The following is a 21,670-nucleotide window of genomic DNA, read 5'->3' as shown; positions in this document are numbered from 1 at the left end:
GACTTTTCAGGACGAAGATAATACTGCAGCATGCCACGGTTTTATCTCAGTCCAAAATTCCAGAACACTCGCTGGAATGCCGGATCCGTAATTTTTTCCTATTGAAATGCGTTAAAGGGATTCTGTCATGAGATTTTACCCCTATAACCTAAACACATGCCCATGTCTGTACTAATAACATGAATCCTAAAACTGGCCTTATTAAACCTGCCTGTGGCTCTATTAGCCCAAAAAACAGGTTTTTATAACCTGTCGATCACCTACCTAAGGTGCCCAAGGGGACGTCCGTTAATACAGGTTGCCCGGCCGCACCCATCGCCGTCTGGTGCCTAGCGCCGCCTTCCCAGTCTTAATCGCCGCCCTCCCTGTCTACAGTGCCACCTCCGCAATCCTCCCGTCGCTCTGCCAGATCCCGTGCGTGCGCACTAGTCTCAACCTGATGCGCCCATGCTCATCAGCCCGGCGCATGCGATTAGTAAACCTAATGCATCAGAGGCCGACCTTGCAGATAGTGTGTACCTGCTGTCCCTCGCTTTACATGGATACAAGAATGCAATTCATCACTGCTAAGCTTGGCCAGGATACATGTGGAAACAATAGGTTACCATAGAATTTACAACTGCTTTGTATCAGAGTCTGACAGGCGGGATGCAGTACAAGATCTAGTGACAGGTGACATCAATGAGGCAGAAGTCCTGTATCAGTTTATGACAGGGATGTCCAACCTGTGGCCCTCCAGCTGTTGCAAAACTACAACTCCCAGCATGCCTGGACAGCCTACGGCTATCAGCCTACAGCAGGGCACAGTGGGAGTTGTAGTTTTACAACAGCAGGAGGGCCACAGGTTTGGCATCCCTGCCATAAACGGATACTGAGAGCCTAGCAGGTAGAGCTCAAGCTCAGTCAAACGTTCTGGACATAACATTCAGTCCATTAAACTGAGCAAACCCAGATAATACCATTTTTTTTAATTACAATTGCAGATTTATATATTCAACTTATTTTGGATAAAAACTTCCAATGAACCAGACATCCCTAATTACTGGGATTCCACGGTACAAATATCCAGGAAAAATGATGGAGCCGACACAAGACAAGGCATGAAATTCATTTTCTATATTGCAGTAAAATCTACTTGAATACACTTTGAAACAAGAGTACAACAAAATAGAATATACTTCAAATGTTGAATATACAAACTATTGTAGTTCATTCTGAACACTGGTACTTTATCCCCAACCCTCCCCCCTAGACCGCCCAGCCAGAACTTTAACTAAAAAAATAGCAGGCTTCAAAATGCTTGCACTCCAGAAAAAGGGCTCATGCGTGCAGTGACCTTTCAAATGGATAGCAGGAATTGAAATGTATGCATGGATGCCGTGTGACAAAAGCAAGTGGCAGTAGTTGGCCTATTTGCCCGCCGTGCCCCCAGTTTAACCCTTCTCTGAACGATAAGCTGGCAGCTCGGTATGCTTTTTAGACATTTCCAGCCATTTAAAGGTATTAAAAAAAACTCAAGACTTTAATCTACCATATAAAATATGTTACAAGTAATTCTATGCCAATACTGTGCTAGGTACAAGGTTTTTTTTTTCTCCGCCATATTTTCTATAATATATTTATATATAAAAAGATTGCTTTATACAAACAAGCTGTTAGCTTATTCCAAGGAAAAAAATACAATTGAAATCGGTCTAAGGCTTCCGTATGAAATCTGCTTCCTAACAACCCAAATCTCATCTGCACGTCGCGCTTCAAAAAAACAAAAACTTAAAGGGAGTCTCCTACGCGCCCCACGTACTCGTTCAGCAGAGTTGTCACATAGCACCGGTTAAATAAGGGCTATTTGTACACAGTGGTATAAACTGCTGGTATTAAAAAACAAACAAAAAAACTCATATATACTGTATATATAAAGAAATAAAAAAAAACATGATCATTTACAATTCCACTTTGACCTAATCTTTTCTTTTGGACTTCGGAGAACAAACAGCCACTCTGAAAAGTTATTTTAGTGTTCCACCTAATTTAGTGTAACCTAAAAACAGATCTGTGTGTGTATGTATGAATGAACACTTTGGTCCCTTTCAGTTTTAATTTTCTTTCCCCCCAATTGCAGTCACTTTTATTGGTGATCACAGAGGCATATTTTCCCATCAGCATGTGAACTATTTTCCAGGAAAATGTCTTTTTTGCCTTTGCGCTCCACATATACACATGGTCTCTGCTTTAAAGTCTCGTTGGACTGGAATCGCCTCCCTTTCTTCCGCAGAATAAGTTTATGGTCTGGACTCCACTCACTGTCAGTTTGACCTAAACCTCACGGCACGCTGGTGGAATGTTTCTCACTTTTCACAGACCACCGTCCCTTCTTGTTTGACAGTCACTGGCAAGGTAATTCCAGCGGGGGCACTGACAACCACAACATGAGTTACTGTTTTGCCCCCGTCTGCTGGGTTGTCCTCTTTCACCAGCTGAAATGTTTTCATTTCTCCATCCTGCCTGCTCACCATTATGTCCGATTTCATGTCAGGTCCTTTAATGAGGGTGCTTATGACCCGGGGTGGCGTCTGGCACCGAGCCTGTTGTGCAGGCATAGCTAGTCTCATAACAGGGGTTCCATGGGCGATTGATACAGGAGTAAGTGCTCTCACAGTCAGTGGAGTGCCCAACAGATTCAAGCCCCCAGCACCAGTTAAGTTGGACTTTGTCTGCAGCTGACACTGGGTGAGCTGAGAGGTTGGGATGGTTATTATTTTGGCAGGTTGCATTGTGTATTTGTCACTTTCTGAGGAAGCTGGCATCATAGTTGGTATTGTCTGGATTACAACCTTTGGAGCGGATCCAGTCGTGGGGCTGGTATTGGCTGCTAACAATTGGGACCCTGGGTTCATAGACTGGACGGCTAAAGTGGAAATCTTCTGGCCCAGGGAAGTCATCACAACAGGCACTTGCATTGCAACACGAACAGTCCTGTGAAGAAATAAAGGTCAAAATATTACTTTCAGCAAAAGGATCACAAAAAATAAATAAAAAAAGTTTTCGTTTTTCTAAGCTGGTGATGGACTCCTACTGTACAGGCTGGATTGAATACATGCGTAGTTAAAGCTTGATGGCATGGTTGGGATCTCAGTATGTGTGGCCTAAACGTTGGACTGTAGTAATATCGTAACACAGCCACTGAAATAGATTTCCAGCAGGGGGAGCACCTCGCGACTTAAGATCTGCAAGGCCTAAGGCTACATTCACACGAGACCAATAAAAAAAAAATAAAAAAAGTCAGTTTTCCATAGCCATTTTGCATTAGTGTGTGCATCCATTAAAAAGGTTGAAATATTTATATCTTTTTTAAACCCTGCAGCGCCCCCACTATCTACAGGGTGGCCCATGAAAAGTCGCCCGTCTCCAGCGATAGTATGACAAGATGAACAAGCAAGTGGATTTTATTTTTATTACCCATAAGTCACAAAAGATGCTGAAAGTGGTCCCTGTTCACATCTACGCATCTTTGGGCACGTCTGATTATGTTGGCTGATGCTGCAGATAGTGTCAGTTATGTTTTTCTTGAGTTTATCCAGGGTATGTGGATTGTTAGTGGACACTTTCTATGTTTTACATTTCCCCACAGATAAAAATCACATATGGACAAGTCTAGGGAACGTGGTGGCATAACATCTTGCTCACAGTTCGCTCTTCCGTAAACAGTTCATGAACCCGTGCCAGTGAGTTCCATGAGGTGCGGCATGTTGTCCCATCTTGTTGGAATTTTTTTCTTCTGCAACATCACTGGTGAAGAACTGCAGGCAGTATTAGCCGACATAGGCTACATGCACACGACCGTATGTGTTTTGCGGTTCGCAAAAAACAAAAACAAAAAAAAAACGGATGACATCCGTATGCCATCAGTTTTTTTTTTGAGGATCCGTTGTAACAATGCCTAAAACGGACAAGAATAGGACATGTATTTTTTTTGTGGAGATACGAAATGGACATACATTTTTTTGCGGACCCATTGAAATGAATGGGTCCGCATCCTATCCACAAAAAAAACGGAACGGAAACAAACAACGTTCGTGTGCATGTAGCCATAATCCAAGGCGCTCAAAGATGCAGACGTGAATGGGGACCACTTTCAGCATCTTTTGTGACTTGTGGGTATGGGTAATAAAAAAAAAAAAGAATCCACTTGCTCTTTCATCTTGTCATACTATCACTGGAGGTAGGCTACCCTAAATAATAGCCCCCATAGTGCCCCCCCCCCCCCCAGTATCTATAATAGCCTCCATGGTGTCCCCTGTATATACGTCCTCATGATAATGTCCGCCATTAATGTCCAATAATGCCCCCACCGCCCATTATTGCCAAGAAAAAAATAAAAACCGTTAGTAGTTGTTTTTTTAACAGCAAGCGAACAGTGGCTGCCAAAAAATAGGTAGTCTTAGGCTACTTTCACACTAGCAATCGGGTGTCCGCTTGTGAGCTCCGTTTGAAGGGGCTCACAAGTGGCCCCGAACGCATCCATCCAGCCCTAATGCATTCTGAGTAGACGCGGATCCGCTCAGAATGCATCAGTCTGGCAGCGTTCAGCCTCCGCTCCGCTCAGCAGGCGGAGGCAAGCAGATCCGTCCAGACTTACAATGTAAGTCAATGGGGACGGATCCGTTTAAAGATGACACAATATGGCTCAATCTTCAAACGGATCCGTCCCCCATTGACTTTCAATGTAAAGTCTGGACGGATCCGTTCAGGCTACTTTCATACTTACAATTTTTTTTAAACTATAATGCAGACGGATCCGCTCTGAACGCTAGTGTGAAAGTAGCCTTATTCTGTTTTTACGGCCAGATGGACCCCATTGAAATTAAACGGCCGTTTAGACGAGAGTGCACCGATCTAATAGACATCACAAAACGGGTGTTGCCTCTAGAAAGGAGCGAGTGTCCCTGAATGTGTAAATTAAAGTTTTTGTTAGTTTTTTTTACCCATTTTAATGTCCATTAGACGGATGCACACTCGTCTAAACAGCCGTTAAAAACAGGCCCACTGGTTTCAATGGGGTTCGTCTGGCCATGAAAATGGACAAAAATAACTGTTTCTGAGGTTGTCAATATCTTTCTACTAGACATCAGTTGTGTCATGAACATTATGTGAACAACCGCGGGCTGGGACACTTTTCAAGTTATTGTACTGTGCCTATACTGACAGTTTATGCAGTAGTATCAGACATGAATAGAAAAAAAAAAATAGGTTATTTGCATATTTGCTGGTGTGCACAGGTAGTCCGAAATACCTTGTTTGCTTTGGTGATCAGGGCAATTGACCAATGTGCAGTCTATCTGATAATACCCTAACAAAGCTTCTGCTTGGTGACCATTACCATATTTTTCGCTTTATAAGACACCCCCCCCCCCCCCCCCCAAAAAAAAAAAAAAAAAAAAAAGTGGGGGGGAAATGGTCGTGTGTCTTATAAAGCGAATACTAGCGAGTGCTAACTAGTATCCATTAGGTGCTGGGAGCGAAGCGCCACAAGCGCTTGTAATTCTCACCCTCCCGGTCTTCATTCCTGGGGCGGCGCTTCACTGTCCTGACCGCATACAGCATCAGGATGTAGTGCGCGTACTATAATCTGACGCTGCACACAGACAGAGCAGCGCAGGCCGTGAAGACGGAGAGCACGACTTCTGCCGGAGGTGGAGAGGAGCCGAGGCACAGGATTGGTAAGAAGAGATTTTTATTTTAACCTGAATTGAAGTCTGATGGGAGTCTGACAAGGTGGGCTAATCTGAGGTCTGACAAGGTGGGCTGATGTGATGTCCTGATGAGGATGTCAAATGTGATGTCCTGATATGGGGGCCTGATCTGATGTCCTGATATTTATGGGGGTCTGATGAAAAATATTTTTTTCTTATTTTCCTCCTCTTAAACCTGGGGTGCGTCTTATCATCGGGTGCACCTTAACAAAATACGGTACTTAACAAAAAAAAAAGAAAGAAAGAAAGCAAATTTGATACTGACCTCTGTGCTGGGTTTGGTGTGGTGCTGGTGGGCGAGTGAGGAGGTGCCTCACAGACAGGAGATGCCAAGCTTACTAGTCTAGGCCTTCTGGGTGAGGTTTGCTGCGTAGGACTTTTCTCTAGCCGAGCTGGCATGGCCATTTTAAGTATACCCTCTGTAGGAATAGAAACTCGCTCCAGAGACTTGTCATCAATTGGAGATACCATCTCTTCTGTGCAGGGCTCTGCTTTGTCATCTTCTATGACCACAATGTTCTTGGGCATCTCTTTGAACTGGTACACCAGCCTCTGACCCTCCACTTTTGCTAGAATTCCTCTTTGATAGTAATATCTGAAGAAAAAAAATAAATGTCATGTACAGCAAAGTATACAATGAAAAAAAATAATGAAAAAACCACTTGGGCATGTCTACAGATGTTACTAGTTACAGGGCCTTTTCTGGAAAAAGTCTAGATTCTGGGAAAACCCCTTCAAATAAGTTTTCCAACTTATTTAAAAAAAATTATAATAATTAAAAACTCTCACAAGCCTGCAATGCTTTTTATTAAATAAAAGAACGCAACTCACCCATTTTATCCCCTGCCACTCTTGGGTGTATGCAGTCACCTGGTGTGTACAGGCACAACACTGCAGCAGCCAAGCAAAGCTTGGCGGGGGGGATATCGGCATGGCATTGATGGACGTGGCGGGAAATGAAATTGGTAAGCATAAATTCCTTTATGAGAACGGCTGGCTTGGGGGAAACGCTTAATAAGTTGGACAACCCTTTTAAGCAATCTTCTGACTACTGGTTAAGCACAGAGCTACAGCTTGGAAACCACTAAAGAAATCAAAAGGCCTGTGCATGGTGTCTGACAACACGCAGCTAGGTAGAACAGATATCCTGCATCCATTTCTAACTAGAACATCTCAAGATATTCACACACCATTTTCTTGCTGGCACAAAACAAGTTATACTGAAATGAGAGCGGTCTGTAATACTTCTGGCTACCTTAAAGCTCTTCCCATAGTCTCATAGTTCATGTCTGGCTTGTTCTTGTGTTTCCCCCAAAGTTTGGAAACTGCTTTAGAATCCACCAGCTTGAAGATGCCCTTCTCCCTTTGTGTCCACTTGATGTATCTGGGGCATGTATTCTTATCCTGAAGCAAGTCTAAGAGGAACTCCCATAGGTAAGTTGTATTTCCTGGAGAGAAGCAAACACAAATAACTCCTGCAGCAGTCACATTTTTTTTTTCATCCTCGCCTTCCAAAAGTCATAACTTTACTTTCCCATCGACATGAGGGCTTGTATTCCGTGGAGCCATTTGTATTTTTTGGGGGAACACTTAATGTGCCATATAATGTACTGAAAAACTGTGCTGCCAAGTGTTTACGTCACAATTTATGGTGCACACTAAATCTGTGCAATTATTTGCGACTTTTCACTTGTCTCGTCACTTTTTAAAAGCGGCGGGAAAGTGGGTGTGGCTTAGCGGCCCACCGGATTTACTGTCTTTTACGCCAGAAACTGATGTAACCTACGCCAGCTATGATATTTGAAAGTCTGGAGCACAGACTGCCTATAAATGCGTCAAATTTTTTAAGAGGCCTGTACCTCTTAAAGGGAGTCTTTCACCTAATCTGAGCGTTTTAGACCGCTCAGATCAGGTTATAGACTCTTTGACCCTCATTACAATCGTACCTTTCTCTTCTGTGTCCCTCGTCCAGATAATGAAAATAACACTTTTTAAACTTATGCAAATGATCTTCTGAAAGTGCCCAGGGGCAGCGTTACTGGGCGATGTGCCCAGAAAAACACACCTCCAGCCGGCGGACGTCACGAGCGTCACCAGAGGACGGCGGGCTGGGAACTGGCCCGCACCTGCGCACTGCTCTGCCCATTATGGGCAGAGGAACAGCTTTTCATATTGCGCCGGCCAACTAAAGACAGCCGGCCGGCGCATGCGCAATATGAAAGGATGTTCCTCTGCCCATAATGGGCAGAGCAGTGCGCAGGTGCGGGCCAGTTCCCAGCCCGCCGTCCTCTGGTGCCGCTCGTGACGTCCATCAGCTGGAGGTGTGTTTTTCTGGGCACATCGCCCAGGAACGCCGCCCCTGGGCACCTTCAGAAGATCATTTGCATAAGTTTAAAAAGTGTTATTTTCATTATCTGGACGAGGGACACAGAAGAGAAAGGTACGATTGTAATGAGGGTCAAAGAGTCTATAACCTGATCTGAGCGGTCTAAAACGCTCAGATTAGGTGAAAGACTCCCTTTAATAAATTTGGTGCATTCTGTGCCGATATACTTTAGGGTCCATTCACACGTCCGCAATGTGTTTTGCGGATCCACGGATTTGGAAAACACGGACAGCGGCAATGTACACTCCGCATTTTGCGGACCGCACATTGCCGGCACTAATAGAATATGTCTGTTCTTGTCTGCAATTCCATGTTCGGGCAGCACATCTATAGGAATGAATGTGTCCGCAATTCCATTCACCAAAATGCGTAACGAAATTGCGGACGTGTGAATGGACCCTTATGGACAACTGGCGTTGGTATATCTCCTCCTATAACAATTTGATTTTTCAATGCAGCAAACTGAGGGCCAGCTTTAGTTTTTACTGGCACCATTTTGGGGTTCATAATGATAATTTCTTCCCACTGTTTACAGGGCAGGAGACATTACATGATACTTTAATGGTTTGAACATTTCTGGATGCAGCAATACCAAGTATAGTTCATATTTTTTTAGATCAATGGAAAAGTTTTTTTTAAGCTTTTAATACTGTTGCAGTGTCACAATCACTTGATGCCATAAATAAATTATTGGAAACCCTATCCATCTTAAAGGGGTTGTCCCATATGGCATATAATTTAGATCATAAATGTCAACAAGATGTGGATCCCAACTCTAGGACCAGCTCATATATGCAAAATGTGACTCCAAAGAGAAGGGAGAGCAGGCCGCACATTTCTGGCCAACCTCAATTCACCGCAATGGGCATTTCAAATATAGGCAAGCATGGCCACCACATAATGGGAAATGTAGGGGTTGCCATGCTTGCACGGCGTGCTCTCCATTCACTGCTATGGGGCTTTTGAAAATAACAGACTGTGGTGTGCTCTCTGTTTACTTTGGTGGCCCCATTCTGACGAGAAGAGCGGGTCCCCTCTTCTGCCATCAGGTGTGATATTCATAGCATATTCTAGCGATATACCATAAATGTCCCAGATGGGGCAACCACCTTTAATCTGCTAATTTTATTTTATTACCTTTTCCTTCCCGAGGTTTTTTCTTTATTCCCAAATCCGGTGAACCGTTGGCAAATGTGGGCTGCTGCATCTTTGGTTTACGACCAGCTGCAGGTTTGGATACAGGAAAGGCCATTAGACACCATGTACGTATAAACAAAGGAATATTACTTCTCCCCCTGTAGTACAGAACTGGATAAAAGTAGGCACAGCAGTAGTTATTACCTTTTTTCTTTTTCATAGGCTCTCCCAGCTCGAGAGAAATTGGGATGGGAGAGGAGTCCATGGGCTCAGAGTCCTCGGTAGACACTTCAACCACAGTCTCTGTGATCACGTCGGGCCTCATGGCAGCGTGGATAAACTCTGGGGTGGACACACATGATGGTACATACACTTCCACTGCAATAAAAGGCAGAGAATGTAACACAGGTGCTGTATGCTTCATACGGTATATTAAGTAACCATAACTACGGGGGCTATCCACAGAGCTCCGGGTCAGGTAGTAAGGAGAAGTTGTCATCTACACAGTATATTTATTGGCTGATAATACCACTAATGTGTTTGCTAAAGAAAAACAAATCAAGCTGGTGTTTTAGCGCTCTACTAGAGACCTACGTAGCTATATGAAAAGATGGTGACAGCTGCCCTGCCATCGTATACCATGTTGAGTACATGCATTTCATTGAGGCACAAGGAGTCCAAAAAAAACATCTAATCCTGCCTTTAATGATATCACCTCTGTGTAGAGATAAGACAGGATCCACCATTCACAATAGGCGAGTGTCAGAGCTCATCTATTCTTTCCTTGTACAATGACCTCACAGAGCATGCCTAGAAAACTCTCCCATAGAAGTCAATGAGGTCCCCTCCCATGGTCAATGGGGCTGCCGTAAAGCAATTATCTTAATGCTTTCTAAAGAGTTTCTGTCATCTGGCTGACCTTAGCGATGTGCTAATGTCAGCTGAACATAACTATATTAGTGCCATCTCACTGCCTGCCGCCGTTATTGGGAAAAACTAATTTTTATAATATGCTAATTAGCCTCTAGGAGCAGGGGAGGTGGCGTTTCTGCTTGTAGAGGCTCCGTTCTCCCGCCTCTGGCCACGCCCTGCTACACTAGATTGACCGGGCCAGGGCAGTGCTGCTCTCCTACCTCCGGCCCTGTCTGCGGCGTAAATCTCGCACCGTTCAGTATTCAGCGCAGGCGTAGTGAGGAAGCTGGCAGCCGGCGAGCGCCCTTCACTCACTGCGCCGAATACTGAACGGCACGAAATTTACACTGCGCAGCACTGCCCTGGCCCGGTCAATCTAGTGTAGCAGGGCGTGACCAGAGGTGGCAGAACGGAGCCTCTACGAGCAGGGGAAACGCTGCCCCCCCCCCCCCCCCCCCTGCTCCTAGAGGCTAATTAGCACATTATAAAAGTTAGTTTTTCTCAATAACGGTGGCAGGCAGTGAGATGGCACTAATATAGTTATGTTCAAATGACATTAGCACATCGCTAAGGTCAGCCAGCTTAATACCCATTTTTCAGGTGACAGAAACCCTTTAAGATCAGCTCAGGCAAGATGGCAGCCCACATAATCTTGTTCAGGAAATAAATAAAAAAAATCTAGAATCAGAAAATGAAAACAGATTAGAAAAAAGGAAATGTGTTGCCATCTGATTTTAACAGGTAAAATTTTTTTGGGGTGACATAGTTCTTTTTACAAAAAAATGGAAAGCTCCTTTCAGTCATGTTTTTGGTATTTTGGCAGAAATAAAAGTATAACAGACAGGACTTTTTCTCCTGTCAAAAAATATCTGAAGCCTGACAAAACTGACACAAGCTGATGATCAAAATAACTCAAACAAATGGGGATTAAAACGGCTCAATTTTTCCTGAAGGAACAGAATAACAGTAAAGTCTGTGCACATGTAAACTCAGACCTATGTACGTCAACACAGAAGGTGCAGTGTCTACCTGGACTCCTGGAATCCCGAAGGATGGTGGGAGACTCCATGTGTAGCAGCGCCTCTGCTGCCTCAATGGTCTTGTCCGTGCAGTGAACATTGCTGCCGTGTACAGACGCTTCAACTGCGAATAGAAATAAATCGCACCATTAGAAATTTTAAGAGTTTTTATTTTAATCATGGTTTTATTTTTCAAAGATAATTCTTTACGTATTTATTCAGCCAGAAGTGAGTTTATGTTCCTGAAATGCAGCATCTCCGCTCCCAAAATGATCCATTCACAATTCAGATGCAGTAAATATGAAGTTTAGCATTGGCTGCAGAGAACGTCCTACTGTAGCAGAGTCATAATATGGACGGTGACCCTACCAACACCCAGCTACTAAATGAGAGTAACCAGCTTTACTAATCACTGAGAAACTGCTCCTGATGAATAATGCAGCTCATCTCTACACAAGCCGGCAGTGCAAGTACATGGCCAGCCCAGTTATACATCACAATAGCCCGCAGCAACAAAGTTTCTTCTGTGTGAGGGTAGAGAGGACCTGTCAGCTCTGCTCCAGGAACTACGTACAATCCCGTCTGGAGCATCTATGTTGTGCAGTTACCATATTATTGCTACTAGAAATGTATAAATGAACTGCCAGCAGTCTGCAATAAAGGTACAACAGGACGTAACCGGTTGGGGGTGTGCCCCTGCTCAGTCTTAGGATCCATTCACACGTCCATAAGTGTTTTGCGGATCCGCAAAACACGGACACTGGCAATGTGCATTCCGTAATTTGCAGACCGCACATCGCTGGCACTAGAAAAGAAAATGCCTAATCTTGTCCGGACAAGAATAGGATATTTTTTTGCGGAAACGGAAGCACGGATGCGGAAGTGCGGATCCGCAAATGCGGACAGCACATTCCGGCCCCATTGAAAATGAATGGGTCTGCACCTGTTCCGCAAAATTGGAGGCATATCTGCAGCTTACTGAACTAATTGCATTTTGGAGCATTCCATTCAGTTACATTTTGTCCCAATGACAATGAATGGGGACAAAATGGAAGCGTTTTCCTCCGGTATTGCGATCCTCTGCCAGATCTCAATACCAGAAAAGCTAAACGCAAGTGTGAAAGTAGCCTAAGGACCTTTTACAGGACTGATATTAGCCCAATTATTGGGAAGGAGTGTTTGTAGAAATGCTCATTCCTGATAATTTCTCTGTATAAAAGGTACCACCAATCAATGAAGAAAAAAAAAAAATGCATCTTTGAGGTGGACACCAAAATGGCTGTTATGGGCAGCACCTTGTCCTGTGTAAATAGAGATCTGCAGTCCAGAAACAAGGAATCTTCATGGAGATGAGTGAATACTGGAGTGAGCTCTCGTCCCCATACAGTGGAGGTGACTGCTGCATGTAAATACAGCGCTCACCTCCTCTGACGAGCAGGCAATTATCAGGAACAAATGGTTTGTTCCCAATTGGTATAAGTAAAAGGACCATAAGGTTGAACTAACAGCTTATTTCTGACAAGTCATATACTAGGGGGATAAAAATCTAAAGAAATCAGAGGATAGCACAGTGTGTCATGGGGAGAAATGCTAAAGCAATACGGGGCAACAGGCTGTACAGAACTGGGGAGGATGTTCATTTTGTCAGAAAGGAACTAAAAAGTGTTTAAAGCGAGCATGCCAGCTAGCACCTGCTGCCCCCATCCACTCCCGATGCAAGGTGCCATCTCCAATTCCTCTGGCCATGTATGGACATGTGCACACAGCTGATCGCTTCCAAGCCAGCAGTGCCTGCGCCTATCTTTAGGTGACCCTTTCTTATGCCTCCTGCACAACAACCTCAAAAGCAGGCAACGTGGCGACCCACACCAACTGACAGAGATGGTGGAAGACCAGGCTGGATTCTGACAACATTTATACTGTGTGACAAGTGAAGTAGAGTATGACGAGAATACTGGCATGTCCCCAAACCTGCCAGCCTGTTCCTAAATAATAACCCCGACACACAGGATGAAAGATCAACTGCTGTGTGGTCACAAGCGGTAACAATCTAATATTTCCTTGTATTCAAGCCACTACACAAATGAGAGCAGCTGCCAAAAAATATGGTCAACGAGTATTTCTGACCCAGGTCTGAGGTTTCAGTTACTTTAAAAGGAACCTGTCACCATGAAAATATAGTGGAACTGACAGACACTGATATAGACAGGAGGAGCTAATCAGATTGATATATAGTTTCCAAGAGAAGGTTTAGTATATACTGTATTTCATTCATTTAAATATCTGCTCTTTTTATGTTTCAGACAACCCACTGGACTCCTGTCCGTGACTGGCAGCCTTCCCTAGATGCATACAGAGACGGCTGTCAGTCATTAATATGAAAGAGCAATGAACTCAAATCACAGGTCATACTGAATGGGGAATATAAAATGTATATATATATATATATATATATATATATATATATATATATATAGGCTCCTACTGTGTAAGCAGCTGGCAGCAGATCAGACTGCATGTTCAACATAGCAGGTTCCCTTTTAAAAGAGGACCTGTCACCACCCCTGACATGTCCAATTTAATAAATAATTGTATACCCCATAATATACCAATTCTGGGGCATCCTTTCTAAGAATTCTATGATTTATGCAGACATTACTAACTGGGTGTCCCCAATTGGGAGTGTGTCCCTGAAGACTGCACCGAGAACACATCACACCGCCGACAGTAAAGACTGGAGGACGCCTGCTGGAGACTGCACCGAGAACACATCACACCACCGACAGTAAAGACTGGAGGACTCCTGCTGGAGACTGCACCGAGAACACATCACAGCGCCGACAGTAATGACTGGAGGACGCCTGCTGGAGACTGCACCGAGAACACTAGAAGGAAGAAAGACCGGCACTCGCGATGATGATGAATTCATCATCATCGCGAGTGCCGGTCTTTCTTCCTTCTATTGCAAGTATTGGGATGTCTACCCACTGACTCGAGCACCGCGTCCATTCCAGCAGTGCCGACCCTTCTCTACAGAAGATGCACCGAGAACACATCACATCGCCGACAGTAAAGACTGGAGGACTCCTGCTGGAGACTGCACCGAGAACACATCACAGCGCCGACAGTAATGACTGGAGGACTCCTGCTGGAGACTGCACCGAGAACACATCACAGCGCCGACAGTAATGACTGGAGGACTCCTGCTGGAGACTGCACTGAGAACACATCACAGCGCCGACAGTAAAGACTAGAGGACGCCTGCTGGAGACTGCACCGAGAACACATCACACCACCGACAGTAAAGACTGGAGGACTCCTGCTGGAGACTGCACTGAGAACACATCACAGCGCCGACAGTAATGACTGGAGGACTCCTGCTGGAGACTGCACCGAGAACACTAGAAGGAAGAAAGACCGGCACTCGCGATGATGATGAATTCATCATCATCGCGAGTGCCGGTCTTTCTTCCTTCTATTGCAAGTATTGGGATGTCTACCCACTGACTCGAGCACCGCGTCCATTCCAGCAGTGCCGACCCTTCTCTACAGAAGATGCACCGAGAACACATCACATCGCCGACAGTAAAGACTGGAGGACTCCTGCTGGAGACTGCACCGAGAACACATCACACCACCGACAGTAATGACTGGAGGACGCCTGCTGGAGACTGCACCAAGAACACATCACACCGCCGACAGTAATGACTGGAGGACGCCTGCTGGAGACTGCACCAAGAACACATCACACCGCCGACAGTAATGACTGGAGGACTCCTGCTGGAGACTGCACCGAGAACACATCACAGCGCCGACAGTAATGACTGGAGGACTCCTGCGGGAGACTGCACTGAGAACACATCACACTGCCGACAGGATAACAAGCAGTTAAAGCCTTCACAAAAAAGCCGCCACATCTGGCAAGCAGCCAAGAATATTCAAGTCTGCTCCTAGTCACCAGTGGGCGTTTCTATGGATATCACAATGCCAAACGCAGGCTGAGGGAGGAGCCAGGAATGTGCCACTCCAGACACTGGCACAGCCCTCACCCATGGAGTAAACGTGACTTGTAATTCTAAACTGCATCTACAGCCAGAGAAGTAACACGAGGGCACAATGCTGCAGTATACAACTGTCCTGCACACATACCAGATAGCCTGGCAGCAGAACCATAGAGAAAAGTCAATGCCGGGCACACAAGCACCTGTAATAATGCCAGCCACCATTTATCAGCTAGTCAGTAAAATGTGACAGATCTCACCGAATCAGAGAGACGCTGAGGAACAGAACTTTGTCTTTTGTGAACCCTACTATAAGCCTTCAGGATAACCACAATCTCTAGCTCAGGGCACATGCAGGAACTGCGGGTTTATTTCTGGAAACACACAATATGAAGTGATAATCCTCCAACACGATTAGTGACAATGCCACTAACGGTTCTGGAGAGAGCGGCTAGACTGTCACATGCTAAGCAAAGCATTATGTCCAGCATCATTTCTGTGGTGAAATAAAAGAAAACGTATTCGCCTAATTTTGGAATTTACGACGCTCTGCACCGTAGAATTCTGGTTTAAAAAAGTCACAATACAGGTTTTTGCGACTTTTCGGGGTTACTTTTTTGCAACACTTACTCAAGATTTGAAAAGTCAGTGCGGTTGGCGGTGTTAATTAGTTTCATTCCAGATTTATCACAGAGTCAAAAAAATAAATAAATCACAAGCCGAGAAACCTGCCGGCAGCAGTGTCCTTTCTGCCTCCCATACATCTCAGTGGGAGGCAGCACTGAGGATTGTGGAGAAGCTGCGGCAAGAAGGGACATGGATTCCACTTCTGGGCACCACCGTGGCCACCGCTCCGCAATCCTCTGCTTCGCCTCCCGAAACAGAGTCCAAAAGGTGCAAATATTTCCAGTATAGTTTTATCTTTCTCTGTAGGTTCCTCTCCTGGATTCCGATTCCAGATATTGATCGTGTGAAAGCAGTCTGTACTTCCTGGACCGCCACCAAGCCCCATACAATGGCTACAGTAACCACGCTTTATAAGGGGTCGTTCACACTAAGTTTTGCAGTGTCTGTCCGTTGCATGTCAGATGGATTTCCCAACTAATCCCCCAAACGTATTCCACTGTAGAGGTACACATTCACCAATAGGGGCCAGTTACAAACGATACTTCTGCGTGCTAGATGGTTTTTCTTCACTGGATAGTAGCGCAGAAGACTACTATTCCATGCAAAGGACACTTGGCTTCCATCAAGTTACTCTGCAGTGTGAATACGCCCTTAGGAGCAGCATTCAGGACGGAAGTACCTCTGACACATGGAGCACATTTCTCATACTAAATATGCTCGGCCTAAGACATTACCCTCGGCATTATAATGATTTATAATGCTGTGTGTTCCTGCCTGACCTTTGCTCTAATGAACTGTACTCGCATAATGCCGTCAGCACAGGTCACCGGGGTCACGCAGTAAATCATTATAATGCCATGGGGGTCCGTGTCATCGGAGCAGCATTCAGGACGGAGAAGACCTGACATACTCAAACGTATTTCTCACACTGAATATGCTCACAATGATAGCATCCAATATCAGTTCAAGGGGTTGTCCGGTTCCTGGGAAAAAAATAAAACCCGCTACTTGCCGCTCCAGTCTGTTTACAAGATGCCAGTAATCCGTACTGTATCTGCACAAATAATGCAAACGCTTTTATCCGTTAATAACGGATCCGTTTGCATTCTTCATTCAAAAAAAGTCTAAGTCAAAACGGATCCGTCCTGACTTACATTGAAAGTCAATGGGGGACGGATCCGTTTTCAATTGCACCATATTGTGTCGGCGAAAAACTGATCTATTCCCATTGACTTGCATTGTAAGTCAGGACGGATCCGTTAGGCTCCACATAGCCAGATGGTCACCAAAACGCTGCAAGCTGCGTTTTAGTGACCATCTAAAAAACGTAACGGAGACCAAACGCAGCCAAAGTGATGCATTCTGATTGGATCCTTATCCATTCAGAATGCATTAAGGCTTTACTGACCTGCTTTGGGCCGCTTGCGAGAGCCCTGAAACGGATCTCACAAGCGGACCCAGAAACACCAGTGTGAAAGTAGCCTTAGATGCAGACCCATTCGTTGCAATGGGGCCACTAAAAACACAGACGGCCTAACATGTAGTGGGCAATTCTTGTCCGTTTTGTGGACAACAGGCATTGTGACAGTGGCAGGAGGCACACTGCCGGTATCCGTATTTGCGGAATACAAGTATGGCACATTATCGATGGGGACATGTAAATAAAGATTGTAGGAGGAGCCTCCCTGCAGGATCGGAAGCGGAGTTCAGCAGCGAGTAGTGTTTCTTTTACATTGCTTTTCAAGAACGGGACAAGCCCTTTAATAACATGTTATAGAGCACAGTCAATCGCACACAATACTGAATATGAGCACTAGGGGCCCCTGAAGAGCGGCACTGGGACCCAAGACCTCCCCTGCACCCTTACCAGACGTTCTATTACCACCATAGGAGACTCCAGCTCCCCACAAACAATCTACGTACTTGCATCACAAGGGGCAAATTAGCTTCACATTGATATCAATCACCTAACAATAAAAAGGGAAACTGTGTGTGGGCAATGGCTGCCTGGCCCGAGGCTATGGAAGACGAGCTGATCCTCTGCATGTCCTTCAGCAATGAAGAGCCACTTAGGGTCTATTCACACGTCCGTTTTTTCTTTCCTGATCTGTTCCGTTTTTTGCTGAACAGATCTGGACCAGATCTGGACCCATTCATTTTCAATGGGTCCTGAAAAAAAAAAAAAAAATCAGACATTGTGCTGTCCGTTTTTTTTCAGGACCCATTGAAAATGAATGGGTCCAGATCTGTTCAGCAAAAAACGGAACAGATCAGGAAAGAAAAAACGGACGTGTGAATAGACCCTTATCCTGATGATGTGCCATGATGGAGGTCCACAAAAGCTGGGAAGAAAAGCTGAAAAACCAGCGTTTCCAGGCTTCATGCACACGACCAGATTTTTCATCTGCATTTTTTGGCGGACAGCACACTGACCCATTCACTTCTACGGGGCCAGTCGCATACCTGTATGTTCTGCAGATACATGTGGCCATATTGCGGATGGATGGCAGTAAGGCCTCATGCACACGACCGTTGTTTTGGTGCGGCTTGGATGCGGACCCACTCACTCTGTGTGCTGTCCGCATTCGTTGCTCTGTTCCGTGGTCCGCAAAAAAATAATATAACCTGTTCTATTCTTGTCCATTTTGCGGACAAGAATAGGCAGTTATATCAATGGCTGTCCGTGGACGCCATCAGAGATTTGCGGATCCGTGCATGAGGCCTAAGAAGGATGTCACAGTGAAGGCTTACACTGAAATCACTTCAGCAAATGGCATTTATCGTGTAGACAAAGTTAAAGGGTCGTGCAGGGGTCTCCTAGTGAAGTCCTATCCGGATTGGCGAAGGTCTGACACCCGGAACCCCCACCAATCATCTGTTTGAAGAGGAGGCGGCTTCTCTTAATCGCCCGCCCGTCATCTCGGAAGCGAGTGTAATTACAAGTATTCACTGGAATGGAGCGAGTACTTGTCATCACACATCACCGCCGCTACAAGGGAGACCACGTGTACGTGACCAGGAAGGAGCGCCACCTCCTCATCCGATAGCTGGGTGTCAGACCCCCTCCTGAGGATAGGTTATCAACTGGGGTCAGCAAACTTGTGTTTCAAGTTCGGCGTACAAGGTTTGGGTTATCTAAGAATTCCGTTATGGATTCCGCCACCATGGATCATAAGTTATAGTCTGTGGTAGCGGAATCCATAACACACTAAGGGTACTTTTACACTAGAGTTTTTACTGGATCCGGCAGGGTTCAGCAAAACGCTTCCATTACTGATAATACAACCGTCTGCATCCGTTCAGAACCGATCCGGTTGTATTATCTTTAACATTGACAAGACGTATCCGTCATGAACTCCATTGAAAGTCAATGGGGGACGGATCCCTTTTCTATTGTGTCAGAGAAAATGGATCCATACCCACTGACTTGCAATGGGGGTCATGCCGGATCCGTCTTGCTTCGCATCCCAGGAAGGAAAGCAAACGACAACATGTTGCGCTTTGCTCTCCGGTGTGAGGACGGAACTGAATAAATTTTGCAGCATTCCATTCTGTTCAGTTTTGTCCCTATTGACAATGAATAGGGACAAAACGGAAGCGTTTTTTCCTGGTATCGAGAACCTATGACTGATCTCAATACCGGAAAACTAAAACGCTAGTGTGAAAGTAGCCCTAGATAACTTAAACCTTGTACGCTGAACTTGAAACACAAGTAGGCTCACCCCTAGTTATCAATATAAAACCCCTGCACAACCCCTTTAAAGCCGTATGAAACACCCCGTTATCTCCAGCTATACCATCCTGTGCACTCGACAACACAAAGTAGTGCACGGAGCATGCTTCAACACAGGCAGGCTCAGCCTGCGGCCCTCCATCTGTTGTAAAACTACAACTCCCACCATGCCCTGCTGTAGGCTGATGGCTGTCCAGGCATGGTGGGAGTTGTAGTTTTGCAACAGCTGGAGGGCCGCAGGTTGGGCATCACTGCTTTAACAGAAGCAACTAAAAGAAAATTAAACAACTGCTTAAAATCCTGTATACCCTACACGTCCTCTAACACAATGCACCCATTGACCTCCGAGTCTATGATTTACTGATGAGGCTCAGAGTGTTTGAGGTTTTCCTGAGTGTTTTCCACTGAAGACCTATCCTCAGGATAAGGCTACATGCACATGACCGTATGTGTTTTGCGGTCCGCAAAAAAAAAAAAAAAAAAACGGATGACGTTCCGTATGGCATTTTTTTGGGGTGGATCCATTGTAATAATGCCTATCCTTGTCCGCAAACTAGAAAAAAATTAGGACATGCACTATTTTTTTTGCGGGGCAACAGAACGGACATACCGATGCGGACAGCACACGGTGTGCTGTCCGCGTTTTTTGCAGACCCATTGAAATCAATGGGTCCGCATCCTATCCGCAAAAAAAAACAGAACGGACACAAACAATGTTCATGTGCATGAGGCCTAAGTCATCAGTATCTGATAGGTGGGGATCCGACTCCTGAAACCTCCGCCAATCAGCTGTTTGAAAAAGCTTGGGCACTCTGGTTAGCGCCACGGCCTTTTCCTAAGCCAATATGCCCATGTTCATGGGTGACATGGTCTAGGTGCAGCTTAGTCCTATTGAAATAAATAGTGCTGAGCTGCAATACCAAGCACATCCACAACCCAAAGGATGGCACTGTGGTTGGTAAACTATGAGAAGGCTGTGCCACTCACAGGCGGACTGGGTCCAACTCCCACCAATCAGACACCTCTCCTGACATGTCTATTTTAGTAACTACTTGTGTAATAATGATTGTAGAGCATCTATTCTTCGACTATGTTGTGCTATTCCTTTATTATTCCTCCTAGAAGTTATGAATGAAATGCTACCAGTTTGCAATGAAGCTACAGATGGGTGTCCTTGCACAGGCTCCAACCTGTGCTGTCAAAGGAGAGGACACACCCTTAACTGGTAACACCCATCTGGACCTTCATTGCAGACTGCTGAGCTCATTCGTAACTAGAAGGAATAATAAAGGACTGGCACAACATAGAGACATAAGAGCAGATTATTACATGGGGGATGCAAGTAGTTACTACAGACCTGTCAGGAGAGGCGTACCTTTCTACTTTCACTGATTCTTTATGGCGAGTTCACACAGCGTTTTTCCGCAGGTAAACCCGTGCGAATATCCGTGCAGATTTCACTTTGGAGTTTGGCTCCGATGGAGCCATGGATTTCTTACATCGATACTGTACTCTGCAATGGAATTTGAGTGCGGATTACAAAACCTGAAAAAGCTGGGGAACGAACGCTCGATGTGTGAGCACACCCTTAGGCCTCATGCACACGACCGTTGTTCACTTCAATGGGGCCGCACCACTCCGTGTGCTGTCTGCAAAAATATATATAACCTGTCCTATTCTTGTCAGTTTTGCGGTCAAGAATCGGCATGTCTACAATGGGCAGCCCGTTCCGCAAATTGCGGAAGGCACACGGGCGTCCTCCGTGTTTTGCGCATCCGCACAAAATGGAACAGTCGTGTGCATGAGGCCTTACACGGTTTCTTCACAAAACTGAACCACCACCACCAAACAATTGCGACACATTGCTTTATTATTTGACTCCATTTGTGGAATGCATTATTATCCTGCCTGAAGCGATTATAAATGGGGACCCTGCTGGAAACAGACACCAGACCTGCAGAGGAAGGTCGTGGGGGGACACAACAGAATACCCCACAACCATTTGTGACTTGCACTCGGTCACGTGACAGCAGCACACACCGCGCAGCCCTCACGTGTCTCACAGGCTGCAGTGTCCCAGGTGCTGAAGCCCCGCCCCTTACTTC

At 45.4% G+C, this 21,670-nt stretch overlaps 1 protein-coding gene across 4 annotated transcripts in view; it reads right to left on the bottom strand.

Moving 5' to 3' along the window:
* Nucleotides 1-1,101: 1,101 nt before the first annotated feature.
* Nucleotides 1,102-21,670, bottom strand: part of ELF2 (E74 like ETS transcription factor 2) — a 111,149-nt gene continuing 90,580 nt past the window's right edge. For all 4 annotated transcript variants that reach the window (XM_044300895.1, XM_044300903.1, XM_044300913.1 and 1 more), the window contains 6 exons: nucleotides 11,215-11,328; nucleotides 9,478-9,651; nucleotides 9,274-9,360; nucleotides 7,006-7,198; nucleotides 6,016-6,345; nucleotides 1,102-2,973 (listed from right to left, as the gene is read on the bottom strand). In XM_044300895.1, the coding sequence (XP_044156830.1) occupies nucleotides 2,346-2,973; nucleotides 6,016-6,345; nucleotides 7,006-7,198; nucleotides 9,274-9,360; nucleotides 9,478-9,651; nucleotides 11,215-11,328 (1,526 nt within the window). In that variant the 3' untranslated portion in view covers nucleotides 1,102-2,345. The remainder of the gene's footprint in view (nucleotides 2,974-6,015; nucleotides 6,346-7,005; nucleotides 7,199-9,273; nucleotides 9,361-9,477; nucleotides 9,652-11,214; nucleotides 11,329-21,670) is intronic.

This window comes from Bufo gargarizans, chromosome 1 (assembly GCF_014858855.1).
Source record: "Bufo gargarizans isolate SCDJY-AF-19 chromosome 1, ASM1485885v1, whole genome shotgun sequence".
NCBI classification, from domain to species: Eukaryota; Metazoa; Chordata; class Amphibia; order Anura; family Bufonidae; genus Bufo; species Bufo gargarizans.
The sequence above is the reverse complement of the archived record's forward strand: the minus strand, read 5'-3'. Positions and strand labels throughout refer to the sequence as shown.